The 22,085-nt window shown below is 32.9% G+C and overlaps 4 protein-coding genes across 4 annotated transcripts; 3 read left to right on the forward strand and 1 right to left on the reverse strand.

The window, feature by feature from the left end:
• Positions 1–297: 297 nt before the first annotated feature.
• On the reverse strand, positions 298–6,804 carry LOC133184600 (uncharacterized). Its single transcript, XM_061319685.1, has 7 exons — positions 6,728–6,804; positions 6,151–6,213; positions 3,492–3,566; positions 2,798–2,902; positions 2,596–2,655; positions 1,050–1,136; positions 298–960 (listed from the first exon to the last, which is right to left on the reverse strand). Exons 1-7 carry the CDS (start codon positions 6,779–6,781, stop codon positions 883–885), a joined length of 522 nt encoding a protein of 173 aa, XP_061175669.1. The 5' UTR covers positions 6,782–6,804; the 3' UTR covers positions 298–882.
• Positions 6,805–15,482: 8,678 nt separating this feature from the next.
• LOC133184485 (uncharacterized) lies at positions 15,483–18,511 on the forward strand. The gene is made up of 6 exons (XM_061319574.1): positions 15,483–15,733; positions 16,800–16,954; positions 17,061–17,209; positions 17,331–17,499; positions 17,791–17,870; positions 18,245–18,511. The coding sequence occupies exons 1-6, from the start codon at positions 15,483–15,485 to the stop codon at positions 18,509–18,511; spliced, it is 1,071 nt and encodes a 356-aa protein (XP_061175558.1).
• Positions 18,512–19,087: 576 nt separating this feature from the next.
• LOC133184486 (uncharacterized) lies at positions 19,088–20,054 on the forward strand. Its single transcript, XM_061319575.1, has 3 exons — positions 19,088–19,313; positions 19,562–19,766; positions 20,047–20,054. Exons 1-3 carry the CDS (start codon positions 19,110–19,112, stop codon positions 20,052–20,054), a joined length of 417 nt encoding a protein of 138 aa, XP_061175559.1. The 5' UTR covers positions 19,088–19,109.
• A 157-nt stretch (positions 20,055–20,211) lies between these two features.
• LOC133184162 (uncharacterized) lies at positions 20,212–21,872 on the forward strand. Its single transcript, XM_061319062.1, has 3 exons — positions 20,212–20,287; positions 20,408–20,468; positions 20,587–21,872. Exons 1-3 carry the CDS (start codon positions 20,244–20,246, stop codon positions 21,247–21,249), a joined length of 768 nt encoding a protein of 255 aa, XP_061175046.1. The 5' UTR covers positions 20,212–20,243; the 3' UTR covers positions 21,250–21,872.
• Positions 21,873–22,085: the final 213 nt, after the last annotated feature.

Genomic DNA, 22,085 nt, shown 5'->3' on the forward strand with positions numbered 1-22,085 from the left:
TAAATTCTGTCAAGATCTGTGAGATTGTGGCATATTTTGCACTTTCTAACTTGTTCCAACATTAATTAAGCATATGAAGAAATTTAATTTATCCTTAAGCTTGGTGCCAGGTTTGGTGAAAATTTGATAACAGATTCTAGTGAGAAGGGGAAAGTTATTAAAAGTTTACAATCTCAAACAAACGGTGTACAGATGCTGGACATTTAAGCCTTTGTCATATCAAGGAAAAAAAAAATTTTTGATGCAAAAAATTAATACATTTAATACATAAATTTACACAAATTTACACATAATTATTCTTCGTTAAACATACAGACAAAAAAAAATATTGAATTTTTTTTACAAATATACAAAAATAAATAAATAAATAAATAATAATAATACAATAAATTATGATTATCCATGAAATTATCCATAAAAAAAATTGTGCTCAATGGAGCGAAGAGCACTGTCTTATGGTTACATGGAGCACATGCGTAGACGATCAAAGTTGCAATAGTTCATTCTATCTAATCGGATTGGTGTACGTATTTTTGTGACATAAACTACTGAGAATGAAGCGTCATATAATTTTACCACAGGGACCTGGCGTTTCGATTGTGTACCCCACCCCACCCCATCGCCGACTTTCTGAGAATACATATACCAGAAGCTATTACATATTAGCTTTTTGATAACAGACCTTGTCTAAACGGTACAGAAATTAAAAAAAAAAAAAAAAAACGGGGCACGGCAAGCATACGTCAGGTGCCTGTGATATTACACTTAAAAAAAATTACATTTCTTAAGATCCTACATCCATAAATATTTTTAAAAAAATGATGATAATAATTTGCTCCAAAATCACCAATCCTTTTTTAAAGTTTTGTCTATATTTGAAAGCTATTGCTGCTCCATTTCATGTGGTTGTCCAAAACATCGTCCAAAACATCGGCGCAGTATACGACGCAAGAAATTCGGCTGAAAAAATAGGAGTATAACATTGAGTATTTAAAAATTGAAATGAAGTATAAAAAACACCACTGGCATCAAGTTAAAATGTGTGTTACCTTTTTGGGGGCTGCTTTGCGGGCTTCTGGCACATCTGCAGCGTCACAGAAAGCTATGAGCAGATCCTTATCTACGAGCTTTTTAGTCTATAAATGATAGAAATGTACAGAACAGAAAACGTTTCGTAAATATTTAAAAAAAAAAATAAAATGAATCAATTAGGATCTTTTACTTTAGGTAATGTAGTTGTACGAAAAATCGCTGTGTACAGATATCATTGAGTAATTAGCTTTTTCTCATTTTTTTTTTAAAGAAATTACGTGTTATTTTAATTTTTATTATTTAACAACGTTTATCAAAGATTTATTGTGAGCAACCTTCAATTATATACATTGAAGGAAAAAACAAACAAACAAACAACCTTCTCATCTAGATATCTCAAACAAACAAATGTACGTGTACTGTATACATACATGTAAAACAACATGGACCAACAAACAACCAAAACAAAAAGGAAATTTTCAGAATTAACAAAATGGTCCCACTATGATAAATAATAAAGAAAATAAACATCTTTTTAAAAAAATGCTCATTGATAATTAACTTTCTATTTTATATATTGAATACTTACTGACAATTAATCTTTAATCTTTAATGTGTTAGTCCAAAAAAAAAAGTCAAGTTTTCATACGCATCCTTGATTTCATAAAATACACATTTGTATTTTATTTCCGCCATAAAACCAAATTATTTCTTAACAGGAATCTTACTTATTTTTATTCTTCTTAGCATCATGACATCATAATTAGCTATAATATACATGTACATGTAATTATGGGAATATTTGCCCATTTTATCGCCTTTGAACAAATCGTCTCAGATTGCAGCGGGAAGGTTAAACTGATTATTGTAACAATTCACATAACATATAAATTTCCGTCCACAACAGAAACATGTATATCGGAGTATAACGTTTTTAATTGATGCTTCATTTGTTGGTCCATATCTCAATACTATGATTGAAAAGGTAATTTAAAGAATTATTAGTACTGGTGTTTAATGAAACCACGCTCTATCTGATAGATAAATATAAGGGCGGATCCAGGAATATTTCTATAGAGGAAAGGCCCATGTTATGTCAGCTAAATCTCTGCAAAGTAGAGACATATTAGTATCAAAATAAATTTGGTTAAAAAAAGAGAAATATATAACATTTTAATCTTACAGCACTGAATCTTCAAGGGGTGGGGGTCCAGACCTCTCTGAACCCCACCCCAACGTTGGATCCGCCTATGTAATGTATATGAATAAAAATGCTTACCTTCAGAATTCACATACTATAGAAATTCACTTTAAAGAACCACATGGAATGGTTACATCAAATGCATATAAAATATCTACTAAAACAAGGTAAACCGTGATCCTGCTCATTGAAAACATATATACTAAAACATAATATAATTAAGAAACATATGCAGATAAATTATAGTATATCATAATATCAGTGAGTCTTATTTTTATATTATTTTTGGAAAATCTCAAGTAATTTTAATTTATCGAATAAAAAAACATGTAAGGGACACCATTTGTTCCAGTGATACGTACCAGGCTATTTACAGCAATCTCTGTGATGGTATCATCGAGACATAAACCGGTGAAGGTATCCTGCAAAATTGTATTTATAAGATTAATACAACTGTTTTCAAGTTTGAAATATAGTTTGATTCTCTCTCTTTCTCTCTCTCTCATCTGAAACATCATGATGATTTGACATTTTTTTGTTTAAAATGATAAAAGATATCCATACATCATGTCCGATGTATCGATGGCGAAAGTAGGACCAGTGAAGAGGCACTTCCGGTAATTCAGGTGGTGTGTAGCCCTGAGTACTGGTGGACGGTTGATCCTCGTCCTGGAAGACAACATACACACATTACCGACATCAGTTAGTTTGATTCTACTTATCTAAATATTATGCAATTTGATGATAATTGAAGCTCTTTACAAATGACTGAAATTTTCAAAACTATTACTATTGATGTTTATTTTTTTTTATTTCGGTTGTTATATTTAGAGGTTGCATTGTTTCAAAAAGCAGTTGAGAGTAAGTACTACATTTTTACACGTAAATTTAATTTGGCAGCTGTTCAGTCAGCTTCCGATTTGAACAGGCTGACACTTGAATATACACTACCTGAGGATGCTTCTATATAAATATGACTAATAAAGTCTTTGCTGTTCTTGAGAAGAACATTTTAGATTTAAAGATTTCCCCTTTATATTAGCCGGTTTAAATATTGCTCTACGATCAGCTAAAACAGTCTAGTGATGTACGAAAGATGATCCAGATGAAATGAGATATAATTAATACCCTAGCGTATCTCAGAGGCCCTTGACCCTTGTAACCTTTCAGTTACATGTTAGACCAGAGGATAGTCAATTTACATCATAAATTTAGTTCAATGGTGAACTCTTAATATGTAGACTAATAAAGATCTTACCGATTCTGGTTCATCGTAAACACCCATGCTCCATGCAAATCTTGAAACAAGCTGCCTTCGTGGCGAGATGAAATACTGAAAGTATAAATAAAGTACTTGTTTGTACGTATGATTTTAAAAACATGCATAACAAATACTCTGAAAAATATTTTTAAAATATCTTCTGGTAGCCCAGAAGTACTCCTTGCTCTCGTTGTAAAAAAAAGCACTTGGCTTACTTGTTTATATGCATTACCCGGGGAAAGTGAAGACTTTCAAAGAAATAAAGCATTTTTACTATGTAATCAATAGACCCCCCCCCCACACACACACACAACAGAACACAAGACCGAGTGGTCATGAAATTTGCAATTTTGGACGACGAACACTTGCTAATCATTACCATGCACTTTGTTAGTTTGCTGAATACCAGGGATAGAGAAGTAGATTTTCAAAGAAATATATATTATTATTCATTTTCACTATTATACATGTATATTCAACAGAGCCCCACCCTAACGACCGAACCCTGGCTCGGGCCATGAAATTCATAATATTGGAAGGCATTCTTGCTCATCATAACTATGCACTTAGTTTGTTTGCTTAATATCCTGGAGCATAGAAGAAGATTTTCAAAGAAATAATCCATTAACAGTGCGACATTTAACTCCGGACACGACATAGTCCGGACTTTTTACTACCATTTCTAATTGCGATATCAAAGAAACTTTAATATTTCTTGGTGGGATTTTTTAGCAGTATCACATAATCTCATGCTGAATTCACAAGCTTATCTATTTTCAAAAATATAAAGTCCTAAATATCAGAATCCCATGGAAGAATGGTGGGATTTTTTGTCCCAAGTACTATCCCACCATTCTCCCATGGGAGAAAAAATCTCAGATGGGATATTTTCTCCCACAAAATTGTACAAATGGGATAAATCCCACGGATACTGATCAGTGGGATATTTTCTCCCACACACTGCCAAACATAGGATTTATCCCATATATTCTGCTGTGTGGGACATTTTCTCCCACCAGTACTTGAATGTGGGACAAAGTCTTAAATCTTCATAATGACTAACAGCAAATGTCATTAAAGTATTTATATAAAAATACCCCAGAGCATACTCTCATAACATCCACTGACAAAATAGGGCCTAGCTGTTGAACATAAAGAGAGCAGGTTGATTTTCTTGAAACCTGTTATCAGAGTAGACTAGCAATAGGAAGAACATGAATGAACTGGTTTTTAACAAACAAACCAAAGACAAAAAATATACTAGCACCAGGAGCAAGCAGATGTAAGAGTATGAATTTGTAATTTTAATTCATGTCAAAGTCTTTTCTTTTCTGTGCTCTATTTTAGGGTCAATAATAACATACAATTGGACTAAAGGAAAATGTAACTATTTCCTCTTTGTTCCACACAGCATTGTACTTTTCAAGGTTGTCATTCTACATCGTAATCCTAGATCTAGTATTTTTTGGCAAGTTAGAATCTTTGTGTTTGTGATCAAATCTTAATTTACCGAGCTAGTCTACATTTTTATTTTCTATACTCCGAGTACATTTACCCCTTCATCGTAAATGCCTATGTATTTAATCAAACCACAGCTCTGTTCTTTTTTCACTTTATAATCAATAGACCCCCCCCCCGGGGGGGTTACCAAAAAACGCCTGACCCTCGGGTCATAAAATTCCAAATTTTAGAACAGACATCCTTGCTCATCATCACAATAGTGAATACACTTATTTTATCTGCTCAAGGGGGGGGGGGGGAAGAAGATTTTAAAGAATTTATGCACTTTCACTATGTGATCAATAGAGTTCGACCCTAACTCCAGAACCCCTGACCATCAATTTCAAATTTTTTGCAAAGGACTCATCGCTTGTTATAATTAATAGTTTGACTGCTTGATGTCCGGGAGCAAAGAATTAAGTTTTAAAAGATTGCATTAATTTTGATAGTTTTAGCCCCATCCCTCAAGCCCGAGCGGGGCGGGGACCATGAAATTCAGTATATTTTGTTGTTATAAGCCAAAATTGGCTGAAATTGGTTAAGTGGTTCCTGAGAAGAAGTTGAAAATTTTCAAAAGTTTACGACCAATACACGGCATACAACATCGGACAAAAACGGATAGCGATAGGTCCCCACATTGACTCAAGTGACCTAAAAGTATAACTTCTTCTAACATGATAGACAGACAAGACATGACAGACAAAATACACTGAATCGTTGCATCCCAACTAATAAGACTTCGAAAGTTCTCTGAATTTGCTTATTGCATATTTTGTAGTTTGAAGAATCGCTCCAAAATTTTGAATCGAATTTAGAAATCTGACACTTGTTTGCGGTCCCATCACGATCAAACTTGAAATTATATGTACTAGTCTACAATTGACCGAATTTCCCTTTTGGTTGAAAACTGTTCAGCGTACTTGGATGAAAAGAGACAATAAATAGACGACAGGATTAAAGACAAACTTTATTGTTGAATTATAGTGTGATGTAAACAAAATAGACATTTTTTCGTGATACATTTATAACGGAGAGTCTAATATCTGAATATTATAGCAATTCTTTTTAAAATAATAAGATCAAAAAGTGTATTTTTTACCGTTATATTTACCTATATCTATATACATGTATTTCCATAAACATAAATCATACTCACGTGTTCGATCTCCTCTCTGGTATAATCGAATCTTGGTTCGTAAAAATTTACATCCAAGGCTGCCTATTAAGGAAAAAAATCAGATACCGTTTAAGGAGTCTGTGACACATGAAAAAGCATCATGTAACAAGTATGGTGGGAGTACTTTCTCATATATACAAAGTGTCGGATATTGAGTTTTATTTGAAAATATAGTCGCGTAATTTAACTCATACAAACCAGTAAACGACAGAAGTAATAAGGGTGTGCCACTGGAACAGGGCAAGTTTTTTTTCCCCCAGTTCAGAATTTATGATTCGATGAGTGAGGTTATCGATAATATGTTTACAAATGCTTACAAAGTTTTGATAAAAGCCATCAAATTTAATCCAGCTGCTGTAGTTATTTAGATAAATGTACAACATCGAGAGGAAACTTTAATTTAAAACAAAACATAAGAGATTTAATATGAAGGCCTTCATGGAGGAAACACACACCCTAGAAAAGGGGTACACATAGGTCATATTCAGCATGATTACATCTCGGTTATATCTATGCTAATATTAACACTTTTTTAATATTTTGTACAAATACTTACTAATGGATATCTATCCTCATTGATAGTAATACCCGGATTAACTCTCCTTGCCATCCTTCTCTTCTTTTCAGAGAAAAAATAAGGAGGGTTTCAAGAAGTAATCAAAATATAATCAGCTTCTCGATGATGAGATAACTATTATGACGTCACTATAGCGACAGCTCACTCGGAACACCTCGGAGCCAGTAAAACGAAGAACTGGGCATAGGGGATTTATTTTCCGGATTGTTAAAGGTAAAATAAATTAAGAAAATTTTGAATCTACTTTAAATACACTTAAATATGTGCTTCAATAAAGCTTCTGACATTTTCAGGCAAGAAATACAATGTTTAAAAAAAAATCGATAACAAAATTTTCAAGTTTCTGGTGTGCATGGTAAGTTAATTATGGCAGAGACATTGTTATTTTGTTTTGTTATTCTCTGCTCATGGTGATAAAAACATTCCTTTCCCTCATGTTTTACAACTTTTCTTTGCCTGTTTAAAGTGTATATAACATGGTATTTGGCACTCATGAAACACGTGATATTTTAAAAACTAGTCTTATACGATCCGATGAACACTTGGATGCAATATAGATCTATTGAAACTTAACGTAATCTATGAAAATGGACGGCTAAGTAAAACTATACATATACCAACATAGAGCATTTTCTGGTACATGTTATAATTGTATTTGACAATTATTTTAACAATGTGATCTATTCCTTTCTAAAATATCGTATTAATGTGCTTTTTTCGAGATGAAAATGTCAAGTTTGTTCAGGGTAAATATGTTGGGAATACCGTATTCTTCCAAACTTTTCATCTTACTTCTAAAGATTTTTTTGTCAAAAATTTTATGTTCTGTCTGTTTTGGGGTGTGTGAAAATGGTCTTTTCTGATTGGGCAGACAAATTTAATTACATGCATACATATGAAGCATATTTATAGCAACTTTCAGTTAACCTTCTTCAGTTGACTTCCATATATGGAAATCGTCCAGACCTGTTAAACATAGAGTTAGATTAACACTATTTTTCTATCCTATCATTTATTTTGATTACTCAGATATATATATACCTGCTACAGTCTGCATCTCTGACTCTTTGTTGTAATGTAAGTACAAATATTACACCAACACTAAAAATCCATAGTATTGAGGGATTTATAACTTACATTACTTTGTCACTTTGATTTACTCTGATTTTGTATACAATATGACGTAAGAAAGTCAAAGTCTCTATTCTTAGCAATATTTTGAACTCATTTTGCAATACAGAAAGATGCTTCTTTTGGCAGCTGGATCAGGTATTATTGCTCCCATGAGTCAAATTATTCAATGCATTCTGGGAAATGAAGAGGATGATACATTGAAACAGCACTTCTTGGCCTGTAAATCATAAGAGGTAATTCATATGAAGTCTGAACTGAATGAATGGTCATCTTTCTGGAACATTTCGGTCACCTATGCATTATAAGTCAGATAGTTAGAACTTTGTCTTTTATCTAGTTTTTTGACCACATTTTAAAACTTTCAATTATTTTGTTACAAGTGAAAGTTTAGGAGTCAAGTTCACTGTAAGATTGTTAACTTTTGACCCTGCATTAATCCAACTTGCACTGGTAGTGTTTGTAGGACTGTATATTACTTTTAATAGGGTAATGTTATCTATAATTTCTAGATATAAACATACAAAATTAGAATTCCTTAGCCAGTCACTTGTTTAAATAACTGTATGTTCTAAATGAAAAAAAAAGAGAAAAAAAAACCTTCCTTGAATTATTTATTGAAAATGCATACAGTCAGATATCATTATAATGCAATAAGACCTTTTCTATATATTTGAAAGACAACCAGGAAATACATCCTGAGTTTGTTGCTGCATGTGACCTGTACTTTCCACATGAGAAATAATGTATTTTGTTGAGTTTTCCAATTAGAAAACATTCATTGACATAATATTTTTAGCTCACCTGAGCTGAAGGCTCAAGTGAGCTTTTCCGGTCGAAGGGTGTTCATGTCTGTCGTGTGTCGTCTTTCAACTGTCGTCTGTAAACTTCTACCATTTTCGACTTCTTCTCAAGAACCACCAGGCCACTTTCAACCAAAGTTGCTAGAAAACATCCTTGGATGAAAAGCATCCTTCAAATGAAGGGCCAAGCCCTCTTCCAAGGGGTAATACTCAGTAATAAAGAATTCGTGAAAATTTAATGGCATCTTTTAAAAATCTTCTTCTCAAGAACAAATATGCCATTAAAGATTACATAGTGTAAATTCAAATTTATTCCGGGACTAGGATGGAGCTACAAGGGGCGATCAAAGTTTTACATAGGATTATTATAGGGAAAAATCTTTATAAAAATATTCTCAAGAACAGGAAGCCCATGATTAGTCATATTTATATGGAAGCATCCTCAGGTAGATAAGTGTAGATTAAAGTTTGTTCAAATCATGTTCCCTGGGGCTAGGGTGGGGCCACGATGTGTGATCAAAGTTTTACATAGGAATATACAGGAAAAATCTTTAAAGAACAGCAAATCCATGATTAGTCATATTAATACAAAGGCATCCTCGGATAGTGTAGATTCAAATTCAAATCCTGACCCCTGGGAGTGAAGAGGGGACACAACAGGGGATCAAAGTTATATATATAAGAATATATAGGAATAGTCTTTAAAAATCTTCTCAAGAACTGCAAAGCCATGATTAGTCATAATAATACAGAAGCGTCCTCAGGTAGTTTAGATTCAAGTTTGTTCAAATCATGACCCCCCCCCCCCCCTTTCCCAACCCGGAGGTATGGCGGGGCCACAACAGAAGATCAAACTTTTACATAAAAATAGGTAGAATTTTATTTTTTAAAAAATCTTCTAAAGCCATGATTAAACAAAGTGGAAACATCCTTCATGTGTAGATTAAAGATTGTTCAAATCACGACCTCCTGGGAAATAGGATTGAACCACTTTATATTTAAACTTTTCAATAATGAACTGATTTCTGCTTTTCTCCAGCCAAAGTGTTCAGGTGAGCGATGTGTCCTATTGGCTTCTTGTTCAATATATTAGAAGCGTGATTAATCAGAAATTTTGACCCCTCTTACAATTTCTAATGTAATATGATAGTACATGTACAATAAAAACTTGACACATGAAGATAAACATGCAGGAAGAATTAATAACCATGCTTTACAACACCAGGTTGCTAGTGGTATGGATTGTTTATCTAGAACTTCGACAGAGAATTTCCATTCATCCATTACTGGATACATGTATTGCACAATCTTCAAGCATATTGCTTGCATTCTCAATTCAAATCAAAGACATGAAGATTGTTCTCTGATATAAAGGTTATATTTCTTATCAAGCATTGTATTTAATGCTGTAATATTGTAATTTAGGAGACATTAAATGGGAGGACTACCAAACATACAAATATGGAGACAAACTCTATGAGGGAAGAATGGATTTGGCTTTAAGAGCCATTCTCTGTAACGACTTGAACTTTTATATAGAAGCTGTGGCACGCATAGTCTCAGAATTTCTCCAAACTCTCTATGATAAAAGTCTTTGATACCGTAAACTCAGATCAGGCAGAAATTGGTTGCTACGTGACATGGTTACCATGGCAACATGTCCTAAAGTTTGAAAAATGGCATTTTTCAACATCTTCAGAGTCCCACAGTTAACGTTCGCAGCAAAGCAAACAAGTGGCAATGACTGTTTCTGAAAGTTGAAGGCCTGGTGTCTTAAATGCATGATAAACATGTTTGGTAAATCATCTATAACATACGTTACTATGGAAACAAAGTATTCAAAAGTAATAATTTTGTTCATTTAATTTTATAAAGTCATACACTTAAGAATAAAAAACAATTATAGGTTGAAATGCAAGCAATTAATAGAGAAGAGATCCTTGTAACATATACCTAGGACAAAATATGATATTTCTTATAGGTTGGCAATGGTTGCCATGGTTTTAATACCACGAAGGGATTTTAAATTTACTCTCTTAGTGTTTTAATCTTATCCTATCTTTTTAAAAAGCATATTTCTATATAACTGATGATCAATTTTTAAAGGCCTTGGTGTGACCCTAATTTTCACATTTCAAAAAATTCAATTTCAATTCTTTAAATAGTGCGTTGCTATGGAAATAAGGCGAAAAAACATGCATAAAAATCTGAAAAATACTCGGTTTCCTTGGATACGTACAGTTGTATGTAGATTCCCAAAACTTTAATGATTGATATATGTGAACAACTAACCTGACTTTAAGTTTTGACTATCACCCAATCTCTAACTGGATGCAAGAAGCTGGCACATAGGGTCTAATATTGACAAAAAATTAACAAAATCGAACATTTTCTCTTCTTGGTAACCATAGCAACAGTGTTGTATTTTTCAATAAACTTTATCAATATATGATATTCAACTTTAGTTCTACGAGATAAGTACTATTCAAGGTGATTCAAATAATATTTTTCTTGATTAAAAGGTTAGTAAATACCCAAAGCAGCAAAAAAATATCACTTTAAACAACTAGTACGTTGTTCCCATGGTTACACTGCAAAGTAACAATTAATCTCAATTTTTCTTATGTTGTCGGTGTTGCAAGGTCCTAAGGATGTATATGTGCCAGTCATGAATTTTATTGTATTTCCTCAAGATAGTAGCATTAACCCAATCATAGCAACAGATTTTGCATGGTGACACTGTGTTACCATGGCAACGATGAAAGTTATTTTTAGAATAATATTGCCAATACCTAATTACATGAGGTCAAATATTTTTCATTGTTTTTCTTACGTTGTTGATTGAGTTTGATCATGTAACATCTATCATTTGTGACTATAAAGCGTTTTTCAGCATTTTTCAGCATCTAAAATGTATTCCAAATGTACCCATGGTTACCACTTACTTAGAGATTAATTCTAAATAGTTTCTTTATAGCATAAGTGGCAACAAGGTGTCATGTTTTTGGGAGAATGGTTTGTTTGTTTTTCTTAGTCTTTAATAAGACTTAATAAAGATTTAAAGTAGCTGAAAATCTCAATTTTTTCAACTTTTCTGGCTGTTACCATGGCAACCAAGACACATAGCAACGAAATTTTATTTGATATATGTTTCTTGTGTCAAGTTGTAATAATGGGCAAAGTTTCATCAAAATCGGTGACCATGCGTGGCAAAGAAGTTTAAGTGGTTACAGAGAATCGCTATTAATTACCCAAAATATGACCCACAGACAGTAACTCAGGAACTTTTTGTCGTGGTCTGTGGGAAATTTTTTTTTTTGAAAATTAATACGACTGAATACTGCAAACTTCTCAGTTTTAAAGATAAAAACAAAATGAAAGATATTACAGTTACCCACTTTGTGTTTTCTATATTGAGAGAAAGAGTTCCAGCATTAATATTTTAAGTGAACCACCCCATGAAAATGTATTGGACACTTTTAAGAAGTAAAAAACATACACAAAAAGAAGTGGAAATTTGATGAAACCCTATGTTGACAAAAAATTGATCCATCGGGAACAAAAACAACGCGAGGCCTTGATTTCAAAGGTTTATTTTTCAACATATATTGAACAGCTGTGCAGTTCATGAAAGTTTTTTATGACAACTTTATACCACGATGAAGTTACAATTGATGAACACAGTGAAAAAACTTCGATAAATAAGATACAATTTCGACCTGCTCTTTCAGTTTAATGAAATTTGATCACTATTTTTGTACCTCTGTCCTTAAGGTTGTTATAGTGAGATCGAGTTTAGCGCTTGTGTGATTCCTTTCTATGGGTGAACGATTTAAAAACAAGTACGCATAACATATTATAAATTTTGTGCTTATTTAAACATCTGAGATTTGTGCATCCAGTTTATTGTACTTAGCCGACATGTATTTGTCCTTGGCAGTTTTTTGCACTTTTGGATTTACTTTCGCGTCTACTAACATCGGTATGTGTTCGCTTTCATGTAAATTATTACATTCAATAATTTGTAATTTGCAATGACTTTCCGATGTACAGATTCATCTGAAATGCATAAAAATTTATATTAGGATAAAAAGATGAATGATCAATAATGTAAGCATTGGATTGAGATTTTCTTGCCCCAGTATTACCGGTATATTCTTAAACTCCGCCTTCTTTGAAGGTTTATCATTATCTAGACATCCAGGCAACAGCTCCATTTATTATAGGTAAAAATAAATTTGTGTACCTTATTCAACCTGTTTGATTAAATATATTCATTTCTCGTAAGAAGTTTCAAATACAGACATGTATCTCAAGTAAAGTTAAAATTTGCTAAGTGAAACTTTGATATCTCGAATACTAGAATGCTTCGCATAGCGTCGGAACCGGGGGGGGGGGGCTAGGGGCCCATGCTTAGCCCCCACTTTTTTTGCAAAGATTGATATAGTTAATATAGGCATTGAAATTGGGGTTAAGCCACACAAAACATTTTTTATTGTTGGTTTACCCCTCCCCCCACTTTCAATTTGCTTCTGACCTCTATGCTTCGGAGTGATTTTGCTGTCCCACCAGTCGTAACATACAATCGAGTCTCACCTTTTTGAAAGTCCCTCAATGTTCGAACTCTCTGGAAGACTAAATGTCTTAATGATGAACTGAATTATAATATTAGATGTTCATATGATTTAAATAAACATACAGTGCAATTTCCCTGTCATGTTGATGTCATTAGCAGTGTGGAATGGTTTATAATAAGAAGCTCGTATTTGTACCTCATAAAGTACCTTTTTTCATTCATGTCAGACCAGGTTAAGGTGGTATGAGATGTCATATTTAATCGTTTAATATAAACTAATCTTGCATAGTTGATGGACAGTTATCTATAAAACAGTGTTCCATCAACGTGTACATATGAAAAGAATATGAATAGAAAAGATACTTTCGATCAATCCATACAAATTAACTTCAGAATTTATGCAATAGTTTTCTACATGGGATTTGAACTTCAAATTGAATGAAACTTACTAGAAAAAATAATTATCTCGAACTTTATTTACTAAATAATAGGTTAGACATATTTAAATACATATATTATTGCATATATAGTATCTTAAATGACCCTTTGTGTGTTAACTGAAATACGAGTGTTGATTCTTTTATCAAGCTGTGAAAACACATTAAAATTCTCATAACTCAGTGATGCGGCATGATTTTGTCCTTATAAAAAATGCCACGAAGAAACCTACATTCCAGAAAATTTAATTATTTGTAAAACTTTTATAATCTCTAATTTTGCAGTGTTTTTTTTTTTCATCCAATCACTGAAAGTCAAGCTTAACTATCATGTATATTGCAAAACGTAGTTCATATGTATCGGTCACATATACTTAAATTAACAACCTCACCTGAATCGGTCATATTCAAAACGGAGCTCATCTGCATTGGTTAATAATTAAGGGAGCTCATCTGCATTGGTCAATAATTAACGTAGCTCATCTGCATTGGTCACATCATCTGCATCGGTCAGTATATGATAAAAACGTAGCCCATCTGCATCGGTTAATAGTAAACGTATAGCTCATATGCATCGATCACATACTGCAAGCGTACATCAATTAGTGCACTAAAAAATTTAGCGCAATATTCATCTTCAACTGAGTAGCGTAATCATGAAATAGCGCGCTAGAATCTAAACAACGGTATGGGTAAGTTTTAATCGTACATTAGCGTGTACATAATAATTTTGCAGATGACCAATCATAAGATATGAAAATTTACGAGTTCCATTTTTACTGGGAAAGCAGTTGTCTACGATGTCAAAAAAGCCTGCTCTTTAATTTTTCGTGTGGAATAGTTGTATAAAGTGTAGATAAGTCATATGTTTAAATGTTATTAATCTTTGAAAAGTTTTTGAGATTTTGATTTTTCCTTTGCGTATTTTTAGAATCTACATTTGATTTGCACCACTTCTAGCTGCAGAACTGTAGCGTGTTTAGTCTTTGACTACGCTACAGATCCCGTAATGCAAATATGATGCAATTTACGGTGCAAGATTTTCTGCGCACGGTTGGGGAGAATTTGTCCACTTTCCAGCATTAGTCAATCAACTACCTTTTATTCCCAAATTCTAGACATATTCTTTAATCAACGTATATGTTTTATCCACCTACTAACCCTGTATAGTCGTCTCTACAGACCAATAAACTCGCTTATTTTGATTTTTTTCGGATGGCAGAAAATTTTAAAATGATAGCTTTTAGGTCGTCATTTTGAACTACAGTAACATCACCAGTAATAAACGAAGCTCATCTACAGCGGTCAGTTATAAAGGTGGCTCATCTACATCTGTCTAATAATAAACGTAGTTCATCTACATCGGTCAATAAGATTGATTGGTTGTTTGTTTGTTGTTTAACGTCCCTCTCGAGAATTTTTCACTCATATGGAGACGCCACCAAATATATACATATGGTTGTGCTATATCAGTGACAAACCCGTATACAATGAATGCACCAAGGTTTTAATCTCAATAACAGACATTGCAAAAATGTCGAAGTTGGAGAAAACCACAGCACAATATAAACTGACCGTACGCAGACAGGAAAAACTTACTTATTTGTATATATTTTAAGAGCCTTTTTACTTAATTTCAAATCTGCCATTATTTTCCAACAAAGAAGTTGATGGGGGATTTTCAAGGGGATATACTGTAGTATCATGGTATTTAGATGTTTGCGTGCTCTGTATTGTTCAGCCATAACTTTTTGTGTTACTTTTTCGGTACTATTTTGTGAACAGAGATGGAGCCGCTTTCGAAGTATAACTCAACAACTCTGATACGACACGCAAACTCAAAACTTGATCTTCGATGTCGTTCATCCGATAGTTCGGCAGCTGAATTGCAGCTTATGCATTGTATCTCATCGCGTGATTGCAGAAACCTCACAGAAGTTGAGAGTTTGGGTTCACAGGTGAGGGTGAGATTTCAGTCCTTACAGGCCAATGACAGCGGAACCTACATTTGTTTGGATCATAACACCACAGAAGAAACGTACATTATACTGAAAGTAGGAGGTATATGAATAAAAAAAAAACAATGCTTACTTAGAACTTTATTCTAATACCAGTGCATTTCATACTGACATAATGCTGTAATTTGTAAAGTTACATGTAATACTTCCATATTTTCCTGTAAAATATCATTTTACTCTTCCTTGCCGTTATTAGTCTATAATTTACTTTTGGCAATGACCATGGTAAAGATCTTATTTGAAACACAATGCATTACTTTTCTCGCGAATATCACTTACTCTTGAAATTTTTTACAGTCATACCCGAGCCTCCAGAAGACTTTAATTGTGTTTCTCAGGATTTGAAAGATTTAACCTGTACCTGGAATAAATCCAAAACCCAAGTCTCTAACTCCGTACCGACCAAATGGAACATTACAATAAGATGGAGTGTAAAGGGCGGATCTAAGTTCAGGTGATCATTGATTGGCATCTATAGAAAGCTGTCTAATAATTATTAATTCTTTGTTCATGGATAATTCATCATATAGGAAGAGCAGTGTAATGTGATAAAGTCCTGAGAATTTTGTATTTTTATCATATTGAAATTTAATACTCATCGTAGACAGCAGACTTTAATTATTTAATTATTAATGTAATATAAACATAGAAAATCCTTCGAAACTTTATACAATATCTATTCCTTTGTAGTGTTTCTGAAAATTGAACTTTTATTGATGATACTATTTATTTGATCATGATATGTTATTGATGCGGCATATGTTACTATAAAAAATGGCGATTAAGTAGCATTGGCTACCAGAGCGAAAGTAATATTGTTTATAATGAATATCGTAATAATGAGACAACCAACTCTATATAACGAGATAGTACTTAACTCGTTATAATGAGTTGACTAACTCGTGATAACGAGATACCAACTCGTTATAACGAGATTATTATTTTGTGTTTTTTTTTATTTTGTCAAAAATAGCCTTTTGTAGGTTACAAACTAACTTTCAAACTGGGAATATATATTTTCGAGGGAAATAAACGTGTTTTTGCTGCAAGTTCTATCAATGAAGGATTTTTCTTGTAACCCTACAGCGATTTAGTATCATGTCCAAACCAGACCATCACAAATACAAGTATAACCTGTCACTGGTCATGTGACAATGGCAGAAAATACCACGTGTACCTACACGGATGGAACCAACTCGGAAATGTCTCGAGAATATACAACATCAGTCCGGAGAACTATGGTATCTAGCTTTTATCTGCAATATACATACATGTATATCAATTTTTTTTTAAAAAGTTTATCAAAATTCAATAAGAATTCACCACAATGATTACTTTATATTTCAGCAATGCTTTCAATTCAAAAGTTGGAACTCGTGCCATCCAACATATCAATGTCAATTGTCGTGCAGCTGCATGAACATGTATTTCTGTCTAGAGTTGGAAAAATTGTTTTTCAAATTGAAAAACGTGTACTACAAGACTCAGAATCTGAGGTAATTCTAACTAGTGTGTTCGATTATACGTAATTGTAACGAATCTGCGAATTTGACTATGACATGTATGATGTGCATGTCTGAAATTGATTCAATGGTTACAATTATTATTATGTTTTAGTTAACAAATCTGACACAGTGGATAACTGAAATACAGGAGAATTACGAGAAGAATATCACAGATTTGAAACCTTTCACTCGTTACGAAATTTGTATACAAACTAGGTTATTTGAAGCCATTGGTCATTGGAGTAAACCTGTCTGTGGCAAAACAGTCACAAAAGAAGGAGGTATCATGCTGCGTGATGCTTTTGTGATTCAATGTTTATAATATCATGCCTCAAGTAAATCAAGTTGCAAATTTTATTATGTGCATTGTAATTAAAACATGCCATGTTTAAAAATGGCTGATCTGTTATCTTTTTTAATTTTGAAGATATATATATATATATATATATATATATATATATATATATATATATATATATATATATATATATATAATCATTCTACCTCATCATGTCATATATAGTACAATAATTTATGGATTGGTCTTGTCTGATTTAATTTTTGTTTTACAGTTCCAACACATGCACCAGAAACAACAAAATGGGCATATTACTTTGAAAAAGGAAGTGGTCGAGTTCGATTGTACTTGAAGGTTATAATACAATCACGCATACACCTAGTTGAAGTCATTATTTTTAACACACATGTCAATTAAAGAATCAGTTATGCATTTCGATGTCATGCTTACACATAATAATGAGAGAAAGAAATGTCTAATTAGCATCCTGCACTTTTTGCAACTCATTTTTTTGCAAAAGCGTTGTTTTTTAAAGGGTGGCAATAGCTCTCGAGGCTTTGACCTAATAGAATTACTACACGAAGAATTTTTTTTTTTGGCAAATAAAACCATTACAAGTAGTTAACAGGAAAGTTAATAATTACTTATATGATCACAAATTTACAATCGCATACCTTTAAGTTTGAGCTTATTTATATAAAAAATAAAGTATGGTTTTAATTTTGTAGAAAATTCCTTCCAAATATAACACTTCAAAAAATTATAATTACTCCATCCTGCGACTCGAAAGTGGTCAGGTGACCTCCAACATCACGACAAAACCGAACACAACAATAGAAATTCCATCCAACTGGATTAAAGGCAATGATAAAATTACCGTAAGAATTAGGTCGTGTAATGACATAGGATGCAGTGACCCTTCCACATACGTTAACATTCACAAAGCGAAAGCAGGTAAATTGCACCAGGTAACACAAGATATTTCATATGTGTAACGCAATTTGTCATTGTTATAGGGTACATTTACAAAATACATATTTATGCTGCGAAAACGAAAAAAAATATGGCGGAATATGTACTTTAAGATAAGAAGAAAGTACTAGGATGGCATACAAACTAATCTTGTAGCTATAAAAAGGCCCATCGAAGGCATTGTTCCCATTGTTAATACGACCTACAGTCGCCTTCAACTGTTACAGCCTGGCAATTCTTGGTACAAAATAAGGCAACGATTCATTATATCTTTTGCATAAAATTCACTTGTACTTTTGGCGTCAAACAACCCAAAAGAAGATTTTTAAATAACACATTAACCTTGAAAACATTGATGAATTAACCATGCATGTTGACCACACGCCACAATACATACTTTTGTTAAGTTTTGTTATTGCATAATAATTCAGATTTATACGTATATCTGTAGCATTTATTGATGGAAAACAAAAAAGTAATTAAAATATTTACCATAAGGCAATGATAAGTATTCTAGTTAAGAAAAACAATGGTGTCTAGTTAAACACGATTGATTTATATTTAAGGGGAAACTGAAGATTATGAAAGGGTTCATTAGAAAGATAATATGAAAAAACAAATATGGCTGAGGAAACGGATACTGAAAAAAGTATAAAATGTATTAAAATTTTGTCAGATTTCCGTCCTGTCGGTGTAACAGCTATGAAGGACGATGGCAGCGATCTGTATACGGTATCTTGTGATATAAGAGAGAAATTCCGAAGGAACATCCGGTACACCATTTTCTACTACTGTCGTGGTTTTCGGGAAAGCCATACCTGTCTTGTACGTCTTTGTCATATAAAATGGTAGACTGGTAAAATTGGAGTAATATTGATTCTACTTTGATTAGTTCGGGAAAAAGGTGATTCAAAACCCTGAAATGAAATAACTATTTGCACATATGTAATGCACAAAATTCTTTGAAAAGACAAAATTCATAAATGTAAAAGAAGCAATATAATGCTAAATTTCTATGTTTGACAATGCTAGGAACGATACCCCCAATAATTTTTAATTAAACACTCTTCCAGAGTGACTTCAACTGGATAAATAAAAATGGTGCCATACTGCGACATACAATTAAAGTTCCAAGTGGCCAATATGGAGATTGGATGTTTGGGGTATCATTAGTTGCCAATGATTACACTTCTGGTGGCATTTCATTTGCGAGCTGTTATTCCTCTGTCAACATCAGTTGTGAAGATGCCAGTATTCAAAAGGTAGAAAGCTTGACAGGTAAGTTAAAATGTCATTAGCATCGATAATACACATGTACTAATATGAAAGGGATCTTTATACCGCCAGTAACATTATGACGTTCGGAATCGACACTCATTGTAAGTCACACTCATGTGATCTTTGGAAATAACGCCAACAACCCCTTAAGCTTGATAGAAATCGCCAAAATCAACATTGAAAATCGCTGTAAACTTATCAAAAATAGTGTCATACACATTTGTCTTAGCGGTTGAATTTATCCAATCTGACTAAAATGGTTGTGAACTGATAAAAACAGACTTATAAAGCAACTCTAGTTACATGTATCTGTCAAAGTTCGAAGCCTGCCTGAATATCGTAAAATTTCAGACAGTATCAATCAATCAATCAGTCAATCAAAGTGCAATCACTTTAATTGCAATAAAAACTCCTTTTTTGTTATTTTCTTTTGTGATTTCAGTTATTCCAGATGGAGTCCTCACTGTTGTGCTGATTATGGTCTCGTTGGCGTTGATATTCGTTCTGCTTTTGTTGCTAAGGTAACCAAAGCCAACTTCGCCTTCATCATTGTTATTTGTGTGACAGTTAATTTTGATTGGTACTATTTAAAGGATAGGCTTACTCACCCACAGTTATTTGAATGATTCGTATAATTGTAGATACTCGAGGCAAAGATACTGTCAAGAATTCAGAATCGATCTACCTGAAATTTTCCAAAAGGTACTAATGTGAGCTATTGGAATTTTTTTTTTCGCTATTCCTTCTTAAAAGAAATTGACCATTCTTTTTGACATATTTTCATCTCATAATGACTATCAATAAGAATTTATAATTACAGAAATACAAGAACGAAGAAATTAACAGCACATTGGAAGATGACTTCAAATTACAGATGTACACTAGCTACAGCAGTGATAATGATACAGTAGACATGGTCAACAAATGCCAAGAGGAACGAGTAAATGTCAAAGGTCGCCATGATTTTGTTGATGGTCACCATGCAGAGAAAAGCAATGCTGATTACGAAATAATTTCCAGTAAAAGTTCTGATGCAGTCCACAAAATTGAGGAACATCCTTCACTGAAATCAAGCTTAACCGATTCTGGTGTAACGGATTTAAACAACGTGGTTCACACTCCAACAAGTAATTCCAGCTTCGAACAAATTATCAAGATGGCTTCACAAGAAAGCTTAAATTCAGTCTGGGCACAGAACAGTGACCCAAGCGATGAGGTCATTGAAATGAAATTAGACCTTCAAAAAGAAGTTGTCGAAGTTGATAAATTTTCAGATAAAGGTGAAACTGATTCGCTGCTACCGTCTGGGTATGCAAAAATTACATATATGAAGTGTTATGCTTGTGATGATAACATGAAACATTGTGAGGAAAATGAATGCAGAGAACTTGATAGAACGGCAATAAATTTAACCCCAGTTTGCAGTGCCAATGGATGTAGATGTCCTGAAAAAGTTGAGTTGATTTCTGAATATGTGACTTGATTAATGATACATTTACAGTCCAAAAATGTTGAATAAGAGAAAGAAGTAAATATACAATGCACTGTTTTCAAAACTGATATTGATAGTTTGAAGTAAAAATGCAAACTTGCTACAGATTACTTATATGGGAATGTATTTGGTAATATTGTTTTGAAGTGGCGAAATGAAAATGCCGATTTAATTTACCTGTTTGTGATAATGAAGTGCAGAGTAACGAGTTGAAATGTAAAATTATGTGTTCATATTAAAAATAGTGAATGAATTTTTATAATGAATTTATGCACCACAATTATGCAGAAGTTAATTCGGAGATGTTCGCCTAGATATGACAATTTAAATCAACAGTTTTTTATCAAAGTTAGGTACTTCTCGTACATCGTATTTTTTTTTGGAATAAAAATTAAGTATCCTTTTATAGCATCGCCAATTTGGCATTTAGATACAATGAAATATACTCGAAGTCAACACATTTTTTTTGGTGATATGCCATTTACAGGATTTAATTAGAAGAACATTTTTATGTCAGTTTGTGAAGCAGTTCTCGTAAATTTGTGTTATGTTTGTTCTTTTTGTATATGCTGGTTTTTGTATACTTGTCTCGTGTGGTAGATTTATTTTTATAACCAAACATTTATTTTCAGTTTAAGATTACAATGCAATAACACTTTAAATAGTCATGTATAAACATTTTAAAAATGCTTGTAGATGATGATTAGTGTACTGGTACGTATTTGCAGAATATATTTGTCCTGAAATAAACCAAAAAACTAATAGTTTCTTAAAATAATCAATTTGTAGGTTAATTTGTCATTACAATTTACTGAGGATAACTGGGA

The sequence above is a fragment of the Saccostrea echinata genome, unplaced genomic scaffold, assembly GCF_033153115.1.
Source record: "Saccostrea echinata isolate AGI-Se365-2 ecotype Australia unplaced genomic scaffold, CSIRO_AGI_Sech_v1 ptg000010l, whole genome shotgun sequence".
Lineage (NCBI taxonomy): Eukaryota > Metazoa > Mollusca > Bivalvia > Ostreida > Ostreidae > Saccostrea > Saccostrea echinata.

Coding starts and splice junctions, on each gene's coding strand:
- LOC133184600 (XM_061319685.1), bottom strand. CDS start 6,781: ATGGCAAGGAGAGTTAATCCGGGTATTACTATCAATGAGGATAGATAT. Junction 6,214..6,727: donor ATGAGGATAGATATCCATTA/GTAAGTATTTGT, acceptor TTTCCTTAATAG/GCAGCCTTGGATGTAAATTT. Junction 2,903..3,491: donor TTTACGATGAACCAGAATCG/GTAAGATCTTTA, acceptor GTTGTCTTCCAG/GACGAGGATCAACCGTCCAC.
- LOC133184485 (XM_061319574.1), top strand. CDS start 15,483: ATGGAGCCGCTTTCGAAGTATAACTCAACAACTCTGATACGACACGCA. Junction 16,955..17,060: donor CATCAGTCCGGAGAACTATG/GTATCTAGCTTT, acceptor TTTATATTTCAG/CAATGCTTTCAATTCAAAAG. Junction 17,500..17,790: donor AACAGTCACAAAAGAAGGAG/GTATCATGCTGC, acceptor TTTGTTTTACAG/TTCCAACACATGCACCAGAA.
- LOC133184486 (XM_061319575.1), top strand. CDS start 19,110: ATGGCTGAGGAAACGGATACTGAAAAAAGTATAAAATGTATTAAAATT. Junction 19,314..19,561: donor GGGAAAGCCATACCTGTCTT/GTACGTCTTTGT, acceptor ACACTCTTCCAG/AGTGACTTCAACTGGATAAA.
- LOC133184162 (XM_061319062.1), top strand. CDS start 20,244: ATGGTCTCGTTGGCGTTGATATTCGTTCTGCTTTTGTTGCTAAG. Junction 20,288..20,407: donor GTTCTGCTTTTGTTGCTAAG/GTAACCAAAGCC, acceptor GTATAATTGTAG/ATACTCGAGGCAAAGATACT. Junction 20,469..20,586: donor TACCTGAAATTTTCCAAAAG/GTACTAATGTGA, acceptor TTATAATTACAG/AAATACAAGAACGAAGAAAT.